We start from the raw sequence: 27099 nt of genomic DNA, 5'->3' as shown, positions 1-27099 counted from the left end.
TAAACATTTAGAACCTTCCATAATCAAATATTCCATTAGGCAATAGTTTATATATATATATATATATATATATATATATATATATATATATATATATATATATATATATATATATATATATATATATATATATTGAAAATGCTATTTGTGACCAGAGGTCAAGCAGAGGATTATATTTTCTTATTTATCTAGAAATTATTCATTCGTGCTGCAGGATCTGAGCAGAATCTGTTGTATTATTATTGTGTCCAGTATTTCATTTGGGCTGGAGTTTAGTTACTCAAATTATTTTATTCAAAATATTCTTCTCTGGAAATGCAAAGTGTTCAAATTAGCATTTATGGAAATAGAGACCTGGATTTATAATGAAATTCAAATAATGATATATTTTTGGATTGTATTATTGTGATTCAGCAATAGACTGTTGGGACATCACTACGAATTGGGTCATTACAGGTACATCAACACTTCCAGCGTTGGATTTAATCTGGAATACCACTGAAGTTTATTCAGAATTTTAATCATTATGACTGGTGTTAGAAATTCTGTGATTATTTGGAATTTATTTCGCAACACTTTGAGTTTCTTTTCATATTTTTCACTTTGTATTCTATGGAAATAAATTAATTGTTCAATTTTACAAAACTTGTTGGGTTTCACTCTTTTCTATTACTTAGATTAAGACCATAAGAGTATGTGTACTTGAGTGTATACTGATGTGCAGAATATTACCACCTACACTGTGTCTAATTTCGTTGAAAACTGTCAAGACATTGGCTTTTGTTTCTGGATTTTCAGTGGGATAAAAATGAATATGTTTTGTTTTCAATTCTTTCTGTAGAGACTGATTAGGCAATTCGATTCCATTGTCTGTTTACCACTGTAGCGGATGTCGACTACTTTGTTTTAGGACCAGTGTCAGAGCTCGCAATAACTCTGAACGTGTAATCGAAGTCTACCCAACATGATTTTGAAAACACGTCGATTGTTAAAACAAATATTTGTAACCTCGAGTGTACGAAACTAAATGAGAAACATTAGCTAGATATGCTTTCCACTGGTGATCGAGTCTTGTTAATTTATTTTGACTTGTGGAAAATTGTCGTGAAATTTATTTGTTTAACGTGTACATATAGGATCTCTCAGAGAAATTATGCCAGTCCCAGACAAGCCTTTTGAAAGCAACATTCTACTTGATACTACTCTGTTTAAGATATCACAATACAGATACAAATTTCATAATAGGTTAATCTTACAGAAATAGTATATCCTACTTGCTGTATTTTGAGTGATGCATCTAAAGTTGTCAACACTTTCATCGTTATCGAACCGGTCATTCACGATTCTCAAACACAGGTTTGATTTACATAAAATCAATAACTTGTGGCCATTATCATTAATATTCCTGTTCCTTTAATTACTTATATCGGACAAAGGCACATCATGGATGTAGTCCAAATTATTAAGTAAATCAAATGATTCATCGAAATTAAATAAACCTGGTTTATAACTTTTATTTTGCTCTGAGATTTCCACCGTAATTAAACTAAAGTATTTTAACTTAAAGTGACCTATTTCATTTCCAGCAGTATAACCAGTGACCTCTTCCAAATGCACGGGCGAAAAATTAGATAAAGGTCAAGATCTATATTTGATATTTTAAAAAATGTAACCATAAAATATTTCTGTAACTACTCTCTATGCCAACATATACAACATGTGAGTGTGTGTGATTTGGATTTTTAACGTAGCTTTAAACGTTTTTTCAGTCATATCGCTACGATGTATCAGTGTGGCAGTTTATAGTGATGTCTAGCACTGAGGTATCATGCCGCAGACATGTAGCATGGTGTCCCACCCAGTCACATTATCCTAACACTAGGCCGACCAGTCCAAACACTAACCTCTTAATGCTGAGCGCCAAGCAAGGCAGCTGTTAGTACCATTTTTGTAAGTCTTTGGTATGACTCGGCCGGGGATCGAACCCAACGACCTCTCGCATCCGAGGCGGACGCTCTAATCCAGGGGTGTCAAACTCAGTCGCTCAGCGGGCCAAAACTCAAATCACACGTAAGGTTGCGGGCCGAGCAGGATAAACATTCAATAAGCGGAAAATTAAACCTTTTTTAAACATTAATATAAATTAAAACAGAAAAAAGTTTTAATAATAAAAAATCATTGGCATACCCATTTTCGCTCTTATGCCAATTTGTCAGAGCTGGATGTTTGGCATCTTTTCTTGGCTACAAGTTCGTTTATGTTGGGAGTAATGTTCTGTGTCATTGAGATTCTCATGATGGACTGCAAGTGTTCATCAGTGAGACGACTCCTGTGTGATGTTTTGTTAATCTTCATCACAGAAAACAGCTGCTCACACAGATATGTGCTACCAAACATGCTCAAGGTTTGAGCCGCATGTAGACGAAGCTGGGGCATCTCGTCAGGAATGAAACGAGTGAACTGTGCAGGCCCCACAGTGTCGTACTTTGCCTTTAGTGTCCCATTACACTGCAGCTGTATTAGCTCCATCTGCAAATTTACAGGTGCAGTTTCCACGTCTATGGCAAATGGGTTACGAAACAGCTCGAAATTACTTTTCTGTGCTTCAAAGTCACTAAAGCGCCGTGCGAACTCGGCGCGAAGTAAGCTAAGTTTTTCAGCAAAGTGTGCATTGGGAAACACCATAGCGTTGACTTGGTTCAACATTGCTTGGCAACAAGAAAAGTGAGACAAGTTGCATTGGTGCATTTGTGTCTCCCATAGCTAGCTTTGATTTAAAAAACAAGATTGTGCATCTACCGACAGACGCTTGATTGATATCACGTTAGCCGTAGCGGGAAAAGGTGATGTAATATCCGGGCACTACACTACTTTCATTTCTTATGCGCCAATCCAAAACGAGCAACTGAACGTTGCTAGGTTACTGTAACGACGAACATCCACTCACTACACAACTTTTATTTTCGCTTATTCTGATCGAAGCGAGAACGCTCTCAGGTAGCCTATCGTTCGGCAAGGCTGCTAATTAGGGAATTTGATTTGCACTTTATATCGCAGGGCCATTAAAAAATATTTTTGCCTAAAATTCTCTCTCGGGCCGGATATAATTGTACGCCGGTCAAGACCTCTCGGGCCTGATATAATTGTACGTCGGGCCTGATGTGGCCCGCGGGCCTTGAGTTTGACACATATGCTCTAATCACTAGGCCACCGGAGCGTTTATATATACAACATGTAGTAAAACGGTCAATCTTTTTCGTACAAAAATAATTAGACCCATGGAATTTCATATTACATTAACTACAGCAAAATGTTTATAACCATCTATGACAAATTATGTTTTATTATAAGTCACATGTTTTTGCAAAAAGGATGACGTCATACTTACCTCTGATTTGATAAAAATCCTCTTTGTCAAAACGGTCTGAACATCCATGAAACTTTGAAACAATTAAAAAATAGTCTATAAATGATTATCGTCCGTTATTTTTGTCTGCAATTAGCTTAGTATATCCCTGACATATGTGATCCCTTGCGGGATCCAGTTCCCTGGGAAAGATTCATAGTCGCCATATATAAATCATTTCTTAATAAACATGGCCTTTCTGCACGCTTGTAGCAATTAAACTGAATGGTTTCTTGTCTAAACTTTCAAATGTATTCATTTCTGTAATGTATCATGAATGTTCATGTTTGTTTGGTGTTTTTATTATTTTTCTGGTTTTTTTTTTAATTAATATTTTTCTTGCTTTATTGTTTTTATAAATATACTTTAGCATGTTGCCGACTGTTATCTTGTCTTTAAAAGCGCCGTTACTGTTGACATTATACTGTTTCGTTGTTAAAATGGACTAACTCTGTAACGGTCTGCTGATATACGAAGTATTTGTTTTATAAAATAGCTAGCTATTGTTTTCTATTACGCAGACTACTGACGTTAAACAAAACATATTGTATTTCGTATCTTTCCCAACTTTAGAGCAAACATTCAACACCGGAAGTTATAGGAATAGACACACATTAAACGGTTAGCTCAAAATAGCGGCTCACAAGAGTCTGCGTTCAGAATCAACATACGGTAACATAAGATAAAGTAAGGTAGCTTTGTTCGGGCAGCCCTCCTTTGCTTTATATAAATCCTCCCGTTACACTTTTTTTCTTTCTCTACGGCAAATAATTTTTCGCCGATATTTTTTCTTGCAGAGTTTGGTCTAAAAGAATGTATTTCCTGAAAAAATCGAGAGCAATAAAAAAACAAACAAACAAAGCACCATCCCGCCCCCCCCCCCCGCCCCTTTATTAATCATTAGGACTTGTGTTCGTAATTCTAGGATTATTTGGGATTTAAATCTCAATACAGTAAGTTCCTTTGTTTTTATATTTTCATTTTACTTTCTATACAAAAAAATATTTGTTAAATTTTACAAAGCTAGGTTCTTTTGTATTACTTTTTTTAAGATCATAGAGTCGTAATAAAAGTGATAGACTTAATCGTATACAATGGGACCTCATTAATACGGACACCATTGTTCACAGTGAATATGTCCGAATTAATGATTTTTCTGGATAACTGACTTGTGTTTGTTTCCCTTTATTATTACATGCACTTGTACATAAATAGAAGTTTATCAAGCATATCACAATATGTATGTACATAGTACGCAAATTTCCTGAAGAAATCTGTGACTTTGTTTGCCTGGATTCTTTGGCGGATCGACCTACAGCGACTCTTGTCCATAGATTCTTTATTGTGTCTTATGTGATCTTCTTTGTGCTGGCAAATCTTCTACTTTAAGCTACTTGGTATCTCTAAGCTTGCTTGATTGTGTCGTGATTATAAAGCAAAAAGTACAACGAATGCAAACTAAGATATCTCGCAGTTAAGTGCGTTATGGTAAATAAATGAAATGCAGTCATTTTTTGAAGTCGTATTTTATAACTGTCATAGCTGCTAATGAGCCGTTAATTGACGTCGCTTTTTATTCTGAAATGAATCCCTATACTGTCTAAAGCTTAAATCAATCAACTTTATTTGTACAGCCATCAACAAACTGTGATTTTTTTTACATACAATTGGTAAAAAACAAAGAGATTTAAAGACAGATTAATTTATTAAACATATGTTGTTAAAAGTGTGGACGATTTTTTCCCCAGTGTATTTGTTTAATTATTAACACACCGTCGACGAGTAGCAAACGCTACTGCAATCGCTGGTTACACTATGGTCACGCTACGTTGTTCCACATACATGATCAGGTAATAAATTGATAACTTCAACGTGCCACTAGAACTTGACCAATCAGAGATTGATGAAATGACACACCTTCAGATTTGCATAGGTGAATCTGCGTTATCGACTGACTGTATTTTCATATACGATTCTTCGTATTTTCTTATTTTTGGACAGATTTTATTTCCGGATTATCGAGGCATATTTGATAGTAATTTACACTTTGGTCCCCGAATTTGATTTTCGGTTCAGGAACGCAGATTTCTGGATTAAAGGATCATATTAATGTTTAGGAATTGTGTTCCCGTTGAACTATGTCAAATCTCCGGATAAACTGAGGTTCCCCTGTATCTAAAGCTGAATGTTTCTTTCCAGATCTTGTCTACAGGTTCTGAGCTAAACCAGCAATTTACTAATGAGCGTGTCCATATATATGTTTGAACAACTTTTTATTTTATATCAAGTTGAAATCCCCCCCCCCCGTACTTTTAACATGTAGAAGTCAACACTTTTTGTTACATGCTGATGAATCTAATCTGTATATTTCCTAACGAAGAACTTTTTTATCTCGATACATTTGGATTCCGTTTTGAATTCGGCCCGTTATCAATTTACATGCGTGTGTGTGTGCGTGTGTGTGTGTGTGTGTGTGTGTGTGTGTGTGTATATATATATATATAGGGACGTCCATTAATTATGTCAACAATTTTTAGGCAATTTTTACCCCCCCCCCCTTGTCAACAACTGTCAAACTTTCAGTGATCCCCCCCAATACAATTTTACCCCCCCCCCCCAACTAACAATATTTTATACGGCTGGCTTTTATGCTAAAAATAGAATTATGGAAATTAAAAGGTCTACAAATAAATTTTAATACATTTTTTTTTACTTGTTTAACAGATTTCAAATTGACTATAACACTTTGAATTCACGAAAAAATTGAGAGATTATATTCTAGCTTCTATCATCTTCCCATGGGGAAGACAAATGTTCCTCAATTGTTATAATGGGCATAGTGGCTGATTCATTCATTTCTTGTGGAACCGATACACCCGACGATTTAGTAACAGCTTTCCTTAAAAGTCTGTCTGCAGTCTACAATCTACATTGAATAAAAACAAAATATGATGATGCAAGACTATGAATGCCTTGGCAAGAACTCAACCGGTTTAGGATTAAACTGGTGGGCTGTTGACGGGCGAGCGAGTGTGTGCCATACCAACGCACCGACTAATTTCCTATTTTTTGATTTATTAAATTTATTGTAAAAAAATAACATTGTTGACGTCAATTTATCTTGAACTCCCCCCCCCCATATGTCAACAATTGTCAAACTTCTTCAAACCCCCTCCCCCCATTTTGTTGACATAATTAATGGACGACCCCTATGATACAAATCATATGGTGAATAACAGTCCTTTCAAGTGCATTGGATCCAGTAAGAGTGTTGTATGTATGTATATATGTATATGTATGTATGTATATTTCCTAACAAAGATATATATTCTTGTCTGTATCCAAAGTACAACAAACTTCCACAAGATAATTATGCAATGCTAAAAATATTATCAACAAATATTGTTGTAGCACTTGTCCAGGCAGCCTTAAAACTAATGTCAACTATGATTAAAACAAATAATTGCAAGTAACTTAACAAAAACCTTGGTATTTTGGGTTTGAGATTACGACAACCCCCATGATAGAAACAGGTAGAATTTTCGCGGGTACTTAATTCCGGTGATTTGTACCCAATCAAACACCAAAGATACGTCATATCCTGTCTCAACACGACACGCCCACCCCACGCGGTTGCAAAACAACGTACAATAATCGACACATGAAGTTGGCAAGGAGCGAATATAACGGGCGAGGACTGTTTGGAATGCTTATGGAACTGTAAAAGGACTCTGCATGTACCATTCCATGTGCAGATCAATCATTATACAGAATGAAATCGGCGATCAGTATGATAGCACATAGTGAAAAAACACGTTCTGAAGAATCAGCTGAACAAAGAAATTAGAAATACACAAACCGTGTACTACTGGTCGTCATACGAAATCGTAGGAAGAAGCCTTCTGTATCCTGTACATATTTTTTCCTCATCTGGATTTGTATTCATTACATGTAATCAGAATGACATTACAGGAGACAGAAAAAGGAGATTTAGAGGTAAACTTCGCGGCAGAATGTCTTGTTGCTATGTCCCACTCATTCAACGATCCTACCAAAACTGGGTCAACAGCTGATCGTGTAATGGAGGGAAACTACGTAACCAAAACAGAAAGCGAGTCTTTGTTTATGCTTGCTCGCATTTTGGCAGATCTAAAAAAATTTAAGCAGAAATCGGTGGTGAATAATTACGAAAAAGACACGATATTTTCTAGTAATTATCATGACTATGAAAGACAATACGGACTTGCATCAGAAAACGAACCACCACAGACAAAGCGGGGCCAGAAGCGAGCGAATCCGACCACGCCCACCCACACATACAGTAGCGACGAAGATAAGGCTAGCCCTAACGGTACTTCGAAAAAACTACACAGATGTCACTATAGCGGTTGCGAGAAGGTGTATGGTAAAAGTTCACATCTGAAAGCACATTTGCGAACTCATACGGGTAAGTAGTCTTTTAGCTAAAAGTGATAAATAACGCTAACAAATCTTTGACCTACAAACGTAAACAAAGAATTTTCTCAGAGCACGTGGTCTCGCTGACAATGCGCGGAGGTTCTACAATGCTCACATAAAAGGGACGAAGAAGAAGAAGAGACTGTCAGACTGGCTATAATCAGTAGACAGACGGATGCAGTTGCCATCTTGATGCATTAAAATCTGTTGTGACTGTTTAAAGTTTGCCTTGAATGATCTATTATCCTTAGAGGCTGAAGACTTGAGTGTGCTCAGGGCGTTGTCCATGCTAATTTATTTTATTTTACCAATAACTCTTTAAGTAGAGTGTTGTTTAAATATCATAATCGTGCAACGGTTGCTATTTTAAATAATGATGTTTTTTTAAATCTGTTGTATCTGCACAATTTATGACAATAAATTTATTGCTGTAAATTATCACTTTATCTTTGCAATTTCAGCAAGGTTTGCATTAACTTACCGTTGACAAAGTTGTATCATCCATTTGATATTAATAAATTTGATTTGTTTTTGTTTTAAAAAATATATTTAGATAATGCACTGTATGTGTGCATTTTAATAATGTTATATACATGTATTATCTTGTTTATTTACTTATTTGCCAACCCAACCCCCCGCCCCCCCCCCCCCCCCCCGCTCTAGTGGCCTAGTGATTAGAACCATCACCCGTGAATTCAGTCTGGGTCAGTAATGTATCAAATTTTGTGAGGCCCACATTAATAGTGAGACATATTAGTGACATTTTCTGCTAGTGGTAGTGTAAAATTTTGGTCACATTTTTTATCTGCATACAGTGAAACCCCTGAATACCAAACCCATAATTTGCTACAGATTAAAATTTTTATTTGGTCCTTAATTTTTTCTTGTTTAATACTATCATCTTTTATTACTGAGTAGAACTGAAGCTTGATACTATGAACTGAAAACAAAAGTTTTGGGTCTCAGATTTTAGTTATACTTTTTTTTTTAAACACCACACATAACACAGAAGTCTAACGCACCTGGCACATGCTGGGCCATATTATTTACACTTAGCAGATGTTGTTGTTTGCTTATTTGCAAGTCAGTCACCTGGAAATTTCTCAGTGTCATGCAAGAAAGAAAACAATATACAAATAGAGATTAAGACAGAGATTAGGCTAATCCAGAAACTTTGCACCTTTTAGAATGGCCATTTTTTAAGGTAAATTCTTAATACATGTAACCCAAATGCATATTAGCCAGTTAAGAATGTTTATCTGTTTATTGTCTTTTGGTGTTTGATAGAAGTTTATTTTAAATAAAAAAATTGAAATGCCTTATGGTTGCTTTTAATAGTTTGCTGATGGAGACTGACGAGAGTATGGGGTAGGAACAAACTTTCTTCTCGCAATTTGTAATACTTTCACTATATTTCTTAAACCTTTTGATAGGTCTCATCATACTTGCCATGAGTGATTATGAAGCCAACTTAATCCATTCTGTAACATGAACACATCGCCATTCACTTTTTCATCACTGTCCAAGTCTATAGACAAATTGCATTATCATGATTCTCAATAGATGCATACCCTTGGGTTTTGATACTTGGAATTTAAATCTGATCCGTTCGAACTCATGAAAATTTCAACCTTTGCATTTTTATCACACACATTCATTTGGACTGGAGCATGTCTTAATTACCTTTGATTCACCTCTGGGTAATTTCCTACTGAGTGAGCATTGTCCTAAAAAAAAATGTACTGTATATGCCATTAATCAACAGTTGCTAGACTATGTAGGTCAGTATTGTTGCACCTATGTAAAGTCATTATGAACTGGGCGGAGCTGACAGGCCACTGATGTCACACATAGAGGTGCTTAATTTAATCAAGGTTTGATTGTTTTGAGATTATATTTGATGTTTATGATAGAGGAAGAGAGAACCAGCAATAATTTTATTGGGTTAACTTTTGATTGGATGCCCATCAGATTATAATCAATTAGACAAAACGGGAAAACTCATGAAGCCAGATGCCAAAGGTAAGTGGGCAAACTTTAATGGGCCCCTTTCACAATACATGTCTCATATGAGTTGCCATTCTTGAAATCGATTGCTAAAATTCAAAATGAGGTTATCACTGCTGGGTGAATGTTATTTATGTTGACTTGGAAGTGGAGATCAGCATTGGAAAGTCTGAAAAATATCATGTACATGTACTTGTAGTGTTAATAAAACCAGATTAGCATTCAAAATATAAAGATCTATAATACTACTACTACTGCTACAACTAATAATAATCATCCCATTCCCCAATATATTTATAAAAGAAATAAATAACACGGCCAAGCAATGAAAAATATCTCATAGAAATTGTTTTATACTAAAAGTTTTAGAATGTGTTTTTATCTTCTTTTGCACCAAACTAATTAGCTATCAATGCATGTTTAGAGGTATGTAGTTTTAATAACCTTTAACTAAAATAAGTGGAAAAACAATCACTATCCTTTCAGATTCTAAAGGCAGCAGTCCTCGCCCCATCTTACCCTTTATGTTGAACTTAAATTTAAATAAAATTTCCCTTTGACCCATTAGACTAATACTAATTTTAGTCTATAGTGAAAACTACTAGTCTGTGATGGACCAGTGTTATTTTCAAACCCTGAAAACATCTACAAAGACCGATTTTCAGAATCTTGGATCAAAGTCTGACAATTGTCTAAGCAATTTAAATAACATTATTCTATTGTTTTGGTGTTTTAATTTAATAAAAACATTGTATAGCTTTGGTATTTTAATTTAAAATAAGAAAATTCTGTAGTTTTGGAAGTTTAATTAAATAAAAACATTCTATTGTTTTATTATTTTAATTAAAATATTCTATTGTTTTTATATTGCGAGGCATACTTTTTCATGCAAATCAGGGCGTATGTATGTGACACTAGCTATTGGTCTGCTGACGCTAATCAGATTTAATTTTTTAATTGTCTGATGGTTAAACACTGTAAATCCTCTAAAATAATCGATATACGTCTCACATTCTGACATTTTGATTATTTGTAATTCTCTCAACATCAGTGCTTCATTTTGGAATTTTGAGATTTTGCTAGATAACCAGAGAGCATTATTTTCAAGTATTATGAAACATGTCAGTTGTTTATTGGTGATTTATTTGTTTCAGTTGGTGAAACATTACAAATTTGGGCGTTTTAATTATTGTATGGTTCAGTAAGAATTTACTGGTCATCATGCTGAGCGGTATATTTTATGCTCTGGAATTACTCAATATTGAATAATGACATGGCATAATTTTGTTATATTAGATGCATTTGTGAACTCCGAAATCACAATGGATCAGTGAAGTACATCTTTTTTGTCTCAGTTTCAGAAATACCTGCCAGTCATACATAATTAGAAAAAGAAACACTTGTACAGAAAATCAGTAATGACCATGTTAGTCACACTGTCTGCTTCAGTGTTTCACCTGTTCAAGTGTTTCTCTTTATTCAACATGAGAAAGTCCAGCTATGAGCTTATGACTGTCAAAAGCAAATAACTCTTCCATTTCCATTTTGACTCTCAAGATTCGAATGGCTCTTCAGTTTTCAGATCTATTGAGTACACTGATTATGGTTTCATATAAAGTGTTTTAGGTGCAAAAATGTTTATTTTCTTAACCCTGAGTGGATTTTGCTCAAACTTGGGATGAATCATTTTGATGCCAAGAAACACATTCTGCATATGCTTGCTTTCCCCTTTGACCGTGGAGTCCTGCAGCATTCAAACTTTGCATTAATCTATCGGTTTCAGTTTTATTTAGTTGCTCATCATTCTGTGAAACTATCACCTGCTCTTTAGACATCGAGTCAAAATAATGGAAAATTTGGATCCAGGTTTTGATGAATTTTGCAAATGTTTCCTAAAGCACTAACAGATTTAGTTCAATCTGTGGACGAATCATTACAAAGCTAAGATAATTTATATTGTGACATGCTTACTTAGCCTTTCTGTCTTGGGGTCAAGGTCACACATATCATTTCCACGCTTTCATTTTGGGCACGATATGCAAGACTGGCCTTCTTACTTGGGACTTTTTGACATGTGAAGTATTGAAAGTTTTACATTGCCATGCAAATGTATAAATATTTTCTTGAATTTTTATGATATAAAACATTTTTAAGAAAACATCTCAGTCAGGAATTTTCACACTTGAGAGTATGAATCCAATTATAGTGCTGTTGTGTTTTTATGCTCTGTGATGAATAATAGAAAGGCAAAAATGTTGTAAGATCATGACAATATTATGCAGGCCATCTGCCATGAAAATAAAAAGGTTTCATTCATAATAGACTTGAAATAGTTTGATGTTAACAGCTTCTGTCTTTTTATAGAGGATAAGCAAAAAAATGTCTATTAATTTGTTCATATTTATTATGTGTTTCAGGGGAACGTCCATTTCCTTGTACATGGGCTGGCTGTGGTAAAAGGTTTGCACGATCTGATGAATTAGCTCGTCATATACGTACACATACAGGTTAGTCTCTTCCTAATACATAAATTTAGTTCATGAAAATCAAAAGTCAGCCCTGGAAGTGGATTGCTACAAATTGTACATGGCATAAACTATGCCCTTCAGCCAATCCTATGGGACAAGTACCCTAAATTTTAAATGTTTTATTCTTGCATCAAATTAGTTATGGATCAGTGTTCTAGTATACTATCTTCAATAAAATAACAGTTGGAAGATAACTATCAGTTTTCCATTTAAAATGTTGATTGTCAGGCAACTGCAGTCATTTGCATGGAACTAACGTAACGGGATGGACAAATAAGATATTTAACTGACAATTTCTTTTATTACCTGGATAATAATCAACATAAATTTGTTACAAGCAGCATTGGCAGCAGCATCTGTGTGGTTAAAATGTATATAAAACATGTCATATACCCATAATCCATCAAGTAGCAACTTGAAACATTGTGTTAGGAATTTACAAATATTCTCATGTAAAACATTTTCTTAGTATTTTTATAAGATGTTATTGATCATTTTGCAATTAGCACAAAACAACAAAAGACAGATCATTGTTTCATGTTCCTCATGTTCCATTACATTGGTATTAAAACTTTATTGGGGTAGAAAATATAATTTGTGTAGCAAGGATGGACAACATTTTATTTCTGTATTTAAAATTCATAAAATATTTGGCAGCCAGCAGTTGACAGGTTTGGTGCTGGAAGTAGCTGCACCACATCTGTTGATACTATTTTGTATTCAGCTTCTTCACTGCCAACATTCTTTAAAGATTTGGTCACCAATGGTAATTCTGATGTAATCTAAAAAATGTATTAATTATTTAGTATGTTGGGTCTGTAATGTATCTGTACATGTATATACTTTCAAATATTGGTATAGTCCTATATTTATATTCTGTTTCACCGTTCCAGTGGCCTCATAGGTAGAGCATCTGTCTCGGATACTGAAGGTCGTGGGTTTGAACCACAGCTGAGTCATACCAAAGACATATAAAAATGGTACTTACAGTTGCCTCGCTAGGGGCTCAGCATTAAGAGGTTAGTGTTAGGACAGGCCGGCCTGGTGTCAGTGGGCCCCAGTACTAGACATCACTATAAACTGCAGACATTGTAGCGATATGATTTAATTTTTTTTAAAGCTACATTAAAAATCCAAATCACACATATTCTGTTTCATTATTTTCATTTACTCATTACATGTACTTTGGGGGTGTGATACAATTTTGTGATTTTTTTTGTTATGAAGGTTGCTGTAATAAAAATCACACAGAAATCTCTCCATATTCAATATTTAAAACCAGGATATGACCAGTGAGCGTAAAAAGTGACATAAAAATCTCTATAATTTAATAACTGTATAATAAATTAATAAATGGACAGTATTTCAGTTTTAGTGTAAATTAAATTATCTGCTATGACTATGTTTGGGAAAGTATACATTGTCAGATTCAATGAGCAGCCCTATTCTTTTGTGCTGGTAAATCATTTATTGAGTTTTCACTCCATACAGTTATTTTTGTATTCTATAATTAACTTCTTACCATCCTGGACTTTCTAAAAAATAAAAAATTTTCATTCCATATTCACTATCAAAATGCATAATTTTTCTGAAATTCTTTCATTTATTTAGTTCATGTCATTGAGTACTGTCATGGAAATTTGAACGAACAGAGCAGTTTTGCATCTTTTTTCTCTCACTTGAACTAGGCACACCAGCCATTGGTGTGGCGGTTTATATTTTTATTATCTTCGGCAGCAGAGAGCAAGTAAATGGTTGCAATTTCAAGATGCACTTACCAAACTGGGCCACCGATATATATTTCTTGAATGACTTTGTGATATCAGCAAAATATTGTACATTTCAGGAGAAAAGAAGTTTTGTTGTCCATATTGTGACAAGAAGTTCATGCGAAGTGATCATCTCAACAAACATGCTAGACGGCATCCAGGTTTTGTTCCAGGTTCCCTTAGCAAAAGATCTCGCACTTCAAGTCCTCAGTTTGATCTCCAGAGTGATGGCACCTCTGATCTCTCAAGTCCTCCCATAGATCTGCAATACAAAATGTAGTGATACCATACATAGCATTTGGTAACAAACAGGGTATAATAGTAAGTCTTGTAGGTTGTGTCAGCGGACCACTTAGATATTTTTTCATTAGTTTTAATGGCAGTTTCAACACATTGGCTATATCATGCAGTTGACGTTGGAGCTAAGTACCTTTCCCTTGGAGACAGCAAGTTCATTTGTAGGGTTGATGAACCCATGATACTTGTATTACGAGTCTAGCACTCTCGAAACTGAGTTACTGCCCTTGATCCACTCAACACCATAAAATGAACTGTGGAGACATTGATCTACCTGCACTTTATTAACTACAAAATATGGTGCAATCATTTCTAATTAAAATGACCAAGTTCATTTTCAGTGATTTTGTCATAATAATGAATCCAACATTGAAGAGATCATGCATTTGAGTTAGATGTGTTATCTTACTTGTCTCATTATTGTCATATGTTTAATTTATTTGGAACATCTTGTCTCTTTCTGATGTCAGCTAAACAAATTCATCTCCCTGAAAGAGACTAAGAGGTAATTTTAGGGATGCTTCCATAATTGAAGTTATTTGGCAGATTAATGTCCAGGAAAATATACGAAGAACAGATTATTATGAAGTGATATGCATTGAGAAAAACTCTCAAAGATATTTGAACACTCAATGAATTACCTGTAATTTTAATTATAATGTTATGCCTGCACCTTTGTAACGAAAGAATTTAAGAAATTATTAAGAAGCCTGCACTGATTGGTTAAGTTGCTTTTAGGGATGACATGTCATCTAGTTATTATCACATCAGTTAGTGTTGACCTTATGACAACCACAGTCATGAGGGCTATTCAAAATGGCTAATGCTTACATCAAAGGTTTTTTCTAGTATGCACTGGAAAAGGCAGATGATGTTCCAGTTGGCATTTAATTTAAATGTTCTATCACTCTTGTCTAATCATTGTCTAACCGACATACATATTGTTAAAATCAAAAATATTTTCTCATTTTTAAAACTGAATCGCCTGTGATCATTAAAATTCATGAATGATAAGGCCATCATAAAAAACCATATGTAAAGTTCCAATGCTTGTTTCCATGAAATTTTTGTCCAGATTGGACGCAGAATATTTTATTATAAAGATCCAAATTACTTTTTGCCATATTTGCTCCCAACTTATTTGCTCCCAACTTTTTCTTTGTGACTTTAAAGTTGCAGTGACTATTGGTGCAATGAGAGCTGTATGTACTATATCCAACCCATATCTGGACTAATGAATGAAACATAGCCCTCTTAATGAGGAAGCCAGGAGTTTTTCATTCAGTTACTGAGAAATTCTAATTTAGAACTTCTCAGAAAAGATTTCCATTATTATTCCATCAAACAGTTTGTTAGTCTGAATAATTTGCTGATCTTTACAAAAATAGTGATAGAAAAACTGCCTGGATGAAGAGTTTCACTGTAATTTGTTTAATGAAATAACAACATGACCTTTCTCACCAATTTCCTGCCCATTTATTGCTGGCTTGAAGTGTATTTGGAATTGACTGGTTTTACTTCTTTGTTTTGTTTGTTCAACAAAAGAATTAGCCTACTGTTTCAACTGTATGGGGGTCATTGTCAGAAGCATCAGTAATCAAAGTATTATTTAAGTCCAAGTGACTTTAATGATGCAGGTTTGAAAATTAATTCAGAATCTCAGGTCCTCATGTTATTGCAATATACGAACTTTCCAGATTTTTGTGTGTACCAGTTTTGATTAGTCAAGGTGTGTTTCTCAGGACAAGCACTGTCCAAAGTTTGCCAAGGGCGACTCCCCTAGTAATAGTATGGTTCCATGGCAGCTAAGTGGAATACCCATTTTGTATTTCGTTTCTAGAATAGATGAGCAAATTTTGATAAAACTAGGTAAGAGTGTTTCTTTGGAAATGACCACAATTTTATTCAGGAGGCTTCCATAGCAACTAGGTGGAAAACCTGATTTTAACCATTTCTCCAATTTTGATCAGACTTCATAAAAATGTTTGTTAGAACATGCTTTATCATCGCACCCCATCCATTGTGGCTCTCCAAGTGGTATGGTGACTTCCTTTTAACAACCAAGTAGGAAATCAATTATTTATTAACTTCTCCAGAAAAGCTGAACAAATTTTGATCGTATTTCCTGTGCATTTAAAGTAGCTTGCTCCCATGGCAACAATATAACCTTTTAGCAACCACATGGAAAACCTGTTTCAGCATATGTAGCACCTTGATCCAGTTCTGATGTATGTTAGGATATGCTTTATCAAATTTTTTCTGGGTGATTCCCCTATCAATGGTTTAGCTTCTATAGCAAGCAAATGAAAAGCCTATTTTCATCTTCTTCACCGGAATGTCTGAGCCATTTTTGGATCACATTTGACAGGAGTATTTTATAGGATTTGCTGTTTCAAAAGTGTGCCTTGTGTGGTTCTGCTAATCAACCAGGTGGAATAGAATAATGTATACCAGTTTAGCAGTACTAAGTCCAGTGTGGACCTGTCATTTTCTTTGTTGAGTTAAAATTTATTTTTGCAAATTAGTTGTCCTGGTTTAAATTCTCTTTCCCTGCATCCTGTTGCTCAAGTCAAATTTTTTATGCTTTTATCTATTCAGTGCAAAATAGGTTTTAGTATTGTAAGTAATACAGTTCCAGAATTGACTTATTTTGTTTGGTTTCCATGTTTGTTATGGCCAGGTTTGTCAGGAGTGTAATTGTTTACCACATCTGATACTTAAGTACTACATTTAGTAGACTGGTTACCTACACTTTTAATGCAAATGTTGAGAGAGAGATGTAATGGCTGTAGTAATCATCTAGTCACATATCATTATGGCAGTTTCAAAGCATTACTTCGACATTGACTCATATATTATTTGATAATTCAATTATGCACATTTTATTTATTAGCAGTGTATGTCGTTAATCTAGTAGATAAAAATGGAACTGTTTGTATGTTTTTTTAGATGGCAAATTACACTCAGTTTTTTGTTTGTTTGGCAGTGGGCAAGCAGTGTTATAAACAGCAGATGTAAACACGTAACATAGTTGAACTTTAGATTATTGTCCATAGTTCTTTCATCATTGTATGGGTCTTTTTTGTGTTAGTCTTATTTCTTTAATCTGCTCTTCTGTTGATATTTTTTGGTCTATTTTGATATTTTTCATTTATTTCCATACATGTTAGGAGAATGTTTACTGCATGAAAATATGTGTAGTACACAAATTTCATGAATGAATACACAGGTTACCAGTGTATCAAGAACCATGTTTCTAAACAATATTATTAAGGAAATGTTATCTAATTTTACTTTTGCACTGTATCCATTTCTTTTGATAGTGTACATCAGTTTTCTGACTTAAAACATTTGCATTGCTTGAAGGTTAAGACACCAAATGTTGCAGCAACATTTCTGAAATTGCATTATATACGGGAAATATGATGTTTTTTGTGTTCATTTGATACAAGTTGAATAACATATGCTGTATTATTCAACAGGTTTCATTAATTTCAGATAAAATGAACATGAGTGTAACATTCTATTTATTATATAATGTTAACATTATTCAGTTGCTGTGTGATGTTACACTGCAGTGTTGTGAATAATTTTTTATGAATTGCTATGATAACAAAGGTGATTATTATGTGATAAATATCGATACTTGCTGAGACCAGATGATTATATTAGAAAATACTATTTTCTGTATACCTGTCAGATTTGTTCATTTATAACCCTATCAGGTATGTGCCATACTTTCACCCAAAACACAGTGTTGCGTGTTTAACGATACATACAACAGGTTACAGTACATTTATAATTTTTGTGGATATATTAAAATGCGTGTATATGGATTTTTATCTCATTAAGAGAAGATTAGACCTTTTATTTCAATTACTGAATACATGCATTTAGTTTTCTAAAAAAAACCAGTAAATGTATATACCCATTTATAAGTCCAGTCCAACTGCAAACATCACAGACTCTGATATGCTGTCACATAATGCACTGGTAGATCAGGGTCTGTGTTGCTTATTCTCTTGATTACTCCTAACAAACTGCACAAACCCAATTCTTCCAGTGCATTATGCAATGGCAGATCTGGGTCAGTGCAGTTGGATTCGACTTTAAATGAGTGTGTGTATATGTATATGAAACTTCCATGCCATTGTTTATGAATGATCACACCGATTATATCACAGAATATAATTTACAGGGAATTGTGTGTGTATCATATTGCTTGTATCATCAGCCTTTAACTTACTTGTACATATCTTTGTTGTATATGGTTTTAAATTATTTAAGTAATCCAAAATACATTAAAACCTGTATTGAAAGACCAGTTACAAGAGAACAGATTCTGAACACAGTGATTTATTGATTATATAGTGTTATGATGTGTCTTCAGAATATGTTATTTGGTGGCAGAATGGTTCGTCTTTCATGACAGGTTCTACTGTAAGTCATCTGTTCAAAGGAGTGTGTAGTGCAAGCATTTTTACAGTAGTATAGTGCTCATATGATGTATGTCCCAACATTTATACAGTAATATAGTGCTCATAAGATAATGTCCCGTACACTTACATTTTTTTCTTTTTTTTATTCATGGATTAATTGGTGGTATATTTTGACAATTTCTTTGAATTTTGTGAAAATGGCAAAATAATTTTTTTTCTTATATTTACATGTAAGATTTATTACATACCCATTTAAGCTGACATGATTGATCTTGCTTTCAATGTAGTACAGCTCTTCAGTCAGAATACTCAGCTGGAAATATTTAGGTGTTTCAATGTCCGCATCAGGATACACAGAATCGAATTGTTAAATCCCAGTATGCTTCAAGTTTCATTCATATTGTTTACAGAAATATATTGAACACATACAGAAGAATCTAATAAATACAAATCTACATTCATGTTTTCTTCTAAGCCCAGGGAAGAACTTGTTTGATATTATACAAAATACATGTTGGGCTGACTTGTTTTATTTGCCATACAAATACATGTTGGCATGACTTGTTTCATATGCCATACAAATACTTGTTGGCCTGACTTGTTTGATATGCCAGATAAATACATGTTGGCATGACTTGTTTCATATGCCATACAGGTACATGCTGGCATGACTTGTTTGATATGCCATACAAATACATGTTAGTCTGACATGTTTGATATGCTGTACAAATACATGTTGGCCTGACTGTCATATGGAACTCATTAACTCCTATGACAGAGACAGAAGTGAACATGCAAGTAGTTTTGTGTCACTCATATGTTTACAGCATAAACCCATATTTGATGTCAGTTAATGCATCTGCAGATCAGTGTCTATGCTGATTGCCTCAGCTCATTGAACAAGAGTAGGCCCTGATCTGCAGGTACATTATGTGATAGTAGGTATATATTGTTTACCGAAGAGTGTTTTATATGAAAAAGCAATACAGTTAATGGCCTTAGATGCTGTGCACTGACTGACTTCAAGCTCTACCTAACTCTTCATGTTAAAGGTTCCAAACTCATGCGATTTAATCATAGTGTTGTGAATTAGAATTTGCATACATTCAGATTATATCACATTGTTGATTGCCATATTTAAAACTGTACCCAGCTGCAGACATCATAATGCCAGATCTGTTCCATTATGACCTGGTACAGGTAGGTCATTGGTTGGTTGGTTTTTCATGGCACTTTATTTGGGTATATTATTTTAATACAGTTGACCTTGACCCACAACCAGCTGAGCTACTGCAACTTCTGGCAAGTTGGGATTGGTACTGTTTGCTTTAACTTCTAAGCAAAAGAAACAATATACATCCTGACTGCTTTTGTGTTAAACCATTAATTGACATCTTGAGTATTACATATTTCTCCACACGTTGTAATTTTACTATGAATTCATGGATACATTCTTTCGATTGGTTAGATTATTTTGAGTTAGACTTAAGAGTCAATTATACTTTGATGACAGAGGAGCCTAATCTATTACGTTTGCAAAACCATGAGAATTGATACTAACTATAATATACTGTATATATTCACTATAATGTGCCATATATAATCACCATAACATACCATAGATACTTGCTTATAAGTTTAATCTAAGTGCAAACAATATAGACCCTAATTGGCATTGCATAATGCCCTGGTAGATATAGGTCTATGCTTTGCTACTGATTATTCCCAACAAAATGTGATGGCAGATTGGGATCAGTGCAGATTGTGCAGTTTGACTCAATGTTTAGGCAACATTTTATGGTAGTTCTAAATCAAAATATAGCAATATACCTATATTTCAACAATTGTTATGATTAATTGCAATATACCTGTATTTTAACGATTATCATGAGTAATTGCATGAAAGTTGATCAACTGAACACAAGTACATTTCAGCAAGACATAACAGAGACGTTTCTTTACTAAGCTATGAAGATTAATACTTGAATTAGTGTTTCCACTGGTCTACTTATTTGCCTTCTTGCCTTTGTATATACTTTACTATGTAGACCCTATAAAACATAGAAACATTACCACAAATTGCTAAAACCATTTCCCATTTCAGCAATTAAGAAGATTCTCTGTTGTTGTAAATAAAAATAATGCAGATCCATTATATAAGCAATGTACATCTTAACACATTTCATTTGTTCATCCTAATTACCAGCAGTTTTTCTTCTGTACTTCTGATGATAATATTGATACCAGTAGCATTTAGTTTGATATCAAAGTGAGAGAAAAAAATACCAGTACTTAAAATTTCACATTCCTGTTTTTATGATAAAGTTTACTAAATTGCTATACAGTGTTATATCTGCAAACCCCTTGTAATATTTTCGAGATTCAGAACTGAGTTCTGGAGAAACTGATCCATAGCGAACAAAAGTTCTTATATGAATTCGTTTTTCCTGTTCAAGCTTGTTTGATATTGGCACATATTAATAACTATATTGTGACTATGTACTGAACCATAAATCATTAACAGTAACTCATTGTGTCACCATTTCTTGGCATGGTCAACTGGCTTGGACTTGTATCCTCATCAGTGTCACTGAAAAGTATAGCATCTGTTGGTCATTTTAATGGCCTAACGATGGTTATTTGGCTATTATGATAATGTACATTAGTTTATTTGGCTATTATGATAATGTACATTAGTTTATTTGGCTATTATGATAATGTACATTACATTATTTGGCTATTATGATAATGTACATTAGTTTATTTGGCTATAATGACAATGTACATTAGTTAATTTGGCTGTTGTGATAATGTTCAGTAGTTAATTTAGGTTAAGAAACCAAAGATTCTGCAGGAAAATAGAAGTTTTAGAATAGATTAGTAATATTTCTTTTTTGAAAGAAATGCAAAGGTGCTTGTCTGTTTTCCAGTACATATCTTTTCACTGTTTTTCTGTCTCCATATATATGAATATTTGTGCATATGTACTTTTATGGTTCTGTTAATATGTTTTTAAGATAATTCTTCAGACAGTGCCTTCTCTTGTAATCTTATCATGAGAGTCTTATATATTTTAGTATGAACCATCATAATAACATGACATTTGAGTGTAAAGATAATATTTTAGCACTCACTCATATTAAGTTGATAGTTAATTAGTATTCCCGTGCTAATGAATCTCAATACAAAAATATTTTAAATGAGGGTGACTCAATCAAAATCTTGCAATGGTTATTTTGCAATGTTCTTTGAGAGTGTTATTGAACTACTGTGCATTTTGCATGGTAATTTAATAGAAATATCACAAATGTGGTTATCTTCAAAAGACGTCTTGCCATGCTTTAATTCATTACCAGTTTAAATTATAATTCTAAATATGTCCATGTTGTCCCATGTTATATAGATATACGTATTACATATGTTGTAGAATGTAAGGATTAACTTGATTGGTTGATTCTAATAACACTGGTGCAACATTGCTTCATGTGAGTTTGAAGCAAAAACACCAATTTTAAACTCAACTAAGTACTGTCTATAATTGCTTATAAGTCGTGTCCAACTGCAAACATAAACCCTGATCTGCCATCACATAATGTACCAGCAGATCAGAATCTATGTTGTTTGTGTTTGTTCTACAAATTACTCCTAACAAACTGCATAGACCCAGATCTGTCGTGGTATTATGCAACACTAGACCTAAAATCTGTGCAGTTTGCAGTTGGACCAACTTTTAGCTGAGTAAATACAGTACAAGGAGCATACATGTATGTTGTGTGTTGTATTCTTTGTTTTATTGCAATCTGTACACATGATAAACTTCTGTCTATAATATGTATATATTATGAGTTTAATGGCATGTGAACACAATAGTGGCTACATGGTGGTGATTAAAGGTATAGTTCTAAAAATGTTAATATAAAGAATTGCAGAAAATATGTTAGGAAAATAAACCCTTCCAAATAAATGTAAACATGAAGTGCAAAATGAACAAAGAATATCTATGAATATAGTTTGCATTTTGTACATTTATCTCTAGAACAGATCATGATTATTGAAAAATATTAAATATGTGACATAAAGAGTGTCTTACTAAGTTAAAACATAATACACACACACATACTATTAATTGTTTTTATGACAAGGTTTGTTCTCTGTTTACCCATGGCCCATGGTAACCTAGACAACAGTAATGTTACACTAGTGATGTGAATGTTAACCAATCAAGTTGCAAACCAGTCGTAAGATTCAAATGTTTGTCCATATTACTTTCTAATAGTAATGTTGCATGATTGTTGAGGGATTGTGGTTTACATCTGAATCAATGTACTGATTTTTTCCATATTTATAATGATGGCCAGATTCTTACATTCAGTTTGTTATCCATTTGCTTGTACATGACATGTCATGATGTAACTCATTTTTTTGATACCATTCATTTTTTTAAGAAAAAAATCACAGAAAATTTTAGGTGGCAAAATTTTAGCCAGACATCAAACAGTCAGTTGGTCATTTACCTTATTGACCAAGTAACCAGTAATTATAATGTTAATTACTGTAAGTCGAGGGAATATTGTTGCATTGAGTTAATTACCTTTCTCATAGCTAACATTCGAAATTGACAACAGTCTTTCACCTGCCTCATTAACTATATGATAAAGGGATACTGTCCCAATCAATAGTTCTCTCTGTCCATGACAAAAATTTAATTACTTGTTAAGGTTGTATGGAGCATTCATTGCACCAAATTGCATCTTTCCTTCACACTAGATTTCATGTTCAGGAAGATTAACATACAATTTTACTTGTTCACCAAAGGTATGTTTTTAAAAATCAGTTTAAAGTCATGGAATTACAACATTAGTGTCACAATAATTAGTCAAATTGAATTGTACAGTACTCCATCACTGTTTCAATATATATTCAATTTGAACTGCAGTACTTCTTTATGATTGCAATACATAATTAAATTGAAGTGTACTGTACTCCATTGCTAACTCAGTACATAATCAGATTGAACCATACAGTACTCCATCACTATTTCAAATCATATTCAAATTGAACTGTACAGTATTTCATCTATTACAGTACATATTAAAATTGAACTGTACAGTGCTCCATCACTATTTCATTACATAATCAAATCGAATTGTACAGCACTCCATCACTGTAACAACACATAATCAAACTGAATTGTACAGTACTCCATCATTATAATGCTGTTCATGGGAATCATAACTGTTGATTACCACATGTAGGCAAAGTTGTATTTTATATATGATTTTAATCTTAATTAATAAAATGGGAACTCCAACCATACCTGCTTGTAAAAGATACTCCCATATAATAAGGTGCCTTATGCTGAGGGAGTACTGTATACTAAATTGTTAATTGGTGGAAAGAAAATAAAGTAGCATTCCATTTAATATTAATGGTTTAAGTTTTATTTGTACTAGTCTCAGAGTTTTGTCATTATTGTTATGTTATCATCAACAATATATTTGTATATACTATAATATATACTTGCATACATGTGCTTACTGTATTAATCCATATACACAGGATATACTTGCTTATAAAATTAGCCCAACTGCAAACAATACTGAACCTGATCTGCTGTTGCATAATGTGCCAGGAGATTAGGGTCATGTTTGTTTGTTCCACTGATTACTTCTAATAAATTGCATGGAACCAAATCTGCTGGTGCTGTTATGATGGAAGATCTGGGTTGGTGCAGTTTGGAGTTTGACTCGGCTTGTAAGCAAGTATATATGGCAAATGCACTTAGCTGTGAACAATGCAGAACCAGAATCACCTAGACTTTTAATTTGCAGGCAGATGAAGGTCTATGTTGTTTGCTTAAAATCACAAGTAGAAATAATAATGTAGACCCTGATCTACACTTTCTATATTGTTGCTGTTCAGTTTGGAGCATTTTATACATGGACAAATACAGTACATAATTTGTCTTATTGTCCTACTGTATGTACTTGCTTATAAGTCGAGTCCAAATGAAAACTGCACAGAACCAGATCTGCTGTCTCATAATGCACTGGCAGATCTGGATCTGTGCAGTTTGTTAGAGTAACCAGTAGAAAAAACAAAGACCTTGATCTGCAGGCACATTTAGCTTTGGCATATCAGGATTTTAGTTGTTTACAAGGTGACTCGGCTCATAAGCAAGTGTAGAAGATATATACATGTATTTGGTTGGATTCAATACAACTTCAATACCCAACTGAATAAGTTTTCAATATAAACTTGCCCTACATTTTCCAATTCCATAATCTTGAATTGTGACTAAATTTCAGTCATTTAAAAAAAAAGCAAATTGGAGCATGTTATCATTGTGTTGAGGCTGTGTAATCATTTTCTACTGTGCCGTTGAATCTTGTCTGGTAAAATAATACTTTATTGAGCACATTGTCCCGTATTTTCCATAGTTTATCAAATTCTATATTGTAATTTCATTGACTTTTTCATATTTTAATTCTATCACTGTTATATACCATATGCTATCACGCATAATGCACACACAGCTGCAGATATCATAAGTCCAGATCTGACAGTATATATGATGTTGACTTGACAAGTACTATGAACAGTGCCCGATATTAGCCAGCACATTATGGGATGGCATTTTTGGATTTGTACAATCTTTAGTTTTGTGTATGTTATAATCTTATGAGTTGACATGATACTAGATTAGACTCGTGCATTTGTGTGATAAGAGATTCCAGTGTTCATGTGATCATAATTCATCTGTAGATATTATCATTGTTGAATGTCTCATTATTTTAATAAAGGTTGTATTGTAATCAAATTAAGATTTCTTTTGTAGTCATTTATTCACTGCACTGCCTATATCAGGTACTCTCCATGACACATGTTGGCAGGATGTGAAATTTGTATTTAAGTTAACTAGAAGATACCATCAAATTTTAATGCACATAATCATTGACTTTAACACATGCACAAATTTAATATAAATATCCAGCTATCCATATTTTAACATGGGGGATATTATGTACATCCATCTGTTAACATATCTCCTTCTAATCCACTGAGAAGTTAACTAAACTTGGTATTTACATAAATTTCCAAATTGTATAACTATGCCTGAGGGTAACTGCAGGTGTTTGTGTGTGTGTTCCTACTCATGTGTCCCTTGAAGGGAGTTAAACACATAAAAAATATCCAATGTTCTTGGGGACACAGGTGGCAGAGTGGTCTAATGCGCTCGCCTTTACTAATCACTATCTGTATGGGTTCGAGACTTGGGTATGGCCAATGCAGGTATGTGAGAAAGCTTGACAGTAGCCTTCCAATGGGCCAGTGGTTCTTTCAGGGTTCTTCCTCCACCAGTTATACTGGTTGCCATGTTTAGGCTATCATGCGCTGAGAAAGCAGACTTTCTAGTAAATCGTGTTCTTCTAGAATATTCACCAGTCACATTAACATTAGGAATACCTCACAAACAACCACATCTGGATGTGACCATGTGTACAGAGAAACACCTCTGGTTTATTAACCCATATTTTATTGGACTTGGACACTGTTAACGACTGAAGCCTTTTTTTTTGGAGTGACCATTTTCAAAACAAGATGGAGCTAATCATATCCAACAACTTGATGATGCCAAACCACCCAACTCTACAATGACCAGTGGGGTCCAGAGGACACAGTGCTCCAAATCAGTCTCCTGGCGATGAAAGCTATTATTAAATACTTTCATCCTACAACATCTCGAATCCAGCCCTCCCAATGACGAGAATTCGTCTTTTCTGTCTATACTATATAGACAAAGGGCAATAACTCTTGCTCATACCGCCCCTTGCACGCTACGTGTGGCGCTAGTTGAGCAGAACATCATGCAAAGAATGCTCACATTGTGGCGCGGATGGACAATATTTATCTCGTGAGTAGAGAACTTCATGAGGCGACTCTGTTCTAGTGATATATCATATTACCCACTAAAACACGAGACGGCTTGAGAGGTTATATTCCGTTTCCAATGAATAACTGGCAGAAATAGGTAGCTTTGAACTCCCAAAACGGGTCCAGGTCCTGTTTGTAAGCCTCTTCGGATATGTCGAAACAGGAAAGTGGTTGTACGATGACTTTTTTAATGCCCACTGATGGCAGCTAATTCCTGGCGAAAAAATCGAGTTGCTTCATAAAGACCGCCGATCCATCAG

General features: G+C 34.1%; 2 protein-coding genes across 2 annotated transcripts; one reads left to right on the top strand and one right to left on the bottom strand.

The window, feature by feature from the left end:
* Window positions 1-400: 400 nt before the first annotated feature.
* On the bottom strand, window positions 401-2706 carry LOC149801433 (general transcription factor II-I repeat domain-containing protein 2-like). Its single transcript, XM_089956800.1, has 2 exons — window positions 2248-2706; window positions 401-487 (listed from the first exon to the last, which is right to left on the bottom strand). The coding sequence occupies exons 1-2, from the start codon at window positions 2704-2706 to the stop codon at window positions 401-403; spliced, it is 546 nt and encodes a 181-aa protein (XP_089812926.1).
* A 4346-nt stretch (window positions 2707-7052) lies between these two features.
* On the top strand, window positions 7053-25724 carry LOC149801432 (uncharacterized). The gene is made up of 3 exons (XM_089955560.1): window positions 7053-7853; window positions 12289-12378; window positions 14246-25724. Exons 1-3 carry the CDS (start codon window positions 7367-7369, stop codon window positions 14446-14448), a joined length of 780 nt encoding a protein of 259 aa, XP_089811686.1. The 5' UTR covers window positions 7053-7366; the 3' UTR covers window positions 14449-25724.
* Window positions 25725-27099: the final 1375 nt, after the last annotated feature.

Source organism: Sinohyriopsis cumingii, chromosome 4, assembly GCF_028554795.1.
Source record: "Sinohyriopsis cumingii isolate HCF-2022 chromosome 4, ASM2855479v2, whole genome shotgun sequence".
NCBI classification, from domain to species: domain Eukaryota; kingdom Metazoa; phylum Mollusca; class Bivalvia; order Unionida; family Unionidae; genus Sinohyriopsis; species Sinohyriopsis cumingii.
This window is presented reverse-complemented; position numbering and strand designations above follow the sequence as displayed.

Bases quoted from the DNA above. Each gene is read 5' to 3' on its own strand.
- LOC149801433 (XM_089956800.1), bottom strand. From the start codon at position 2,706: ATGTTGAACCAAGTCAACGCTATGGTGTTTCCCAATGCACACTTTGCT. The intron at 488-2,247 runs GTAGCCAAGAAA...GTGGTATTCCAG, and splicing joins CTCCCAACATAAACGAACTT to ATTAAATCCAACGCTGGAAG.
- LOC149801432 (XM_089955560.1), top strand. From the start codon at position 7,367: ATGACATTACAGGAGACAGAAAAAGGAGATTTAGAGGTAAACTTCGCG. The intron at 7,854-12,288 runs GTAAGTAGTCTT...TATGTGTTTCAG, and splicing joins ACATTTGCGAACTCATACGG to GGGAACGTCCATTTCCTTGT. The intron at 12,379-14,245 runs GTTAGTCTCTTC...TGTACATTTCAG, and splicing joins TCATATACGTACACATACAG to GAGAAAAGAAGTTTTGTTGT.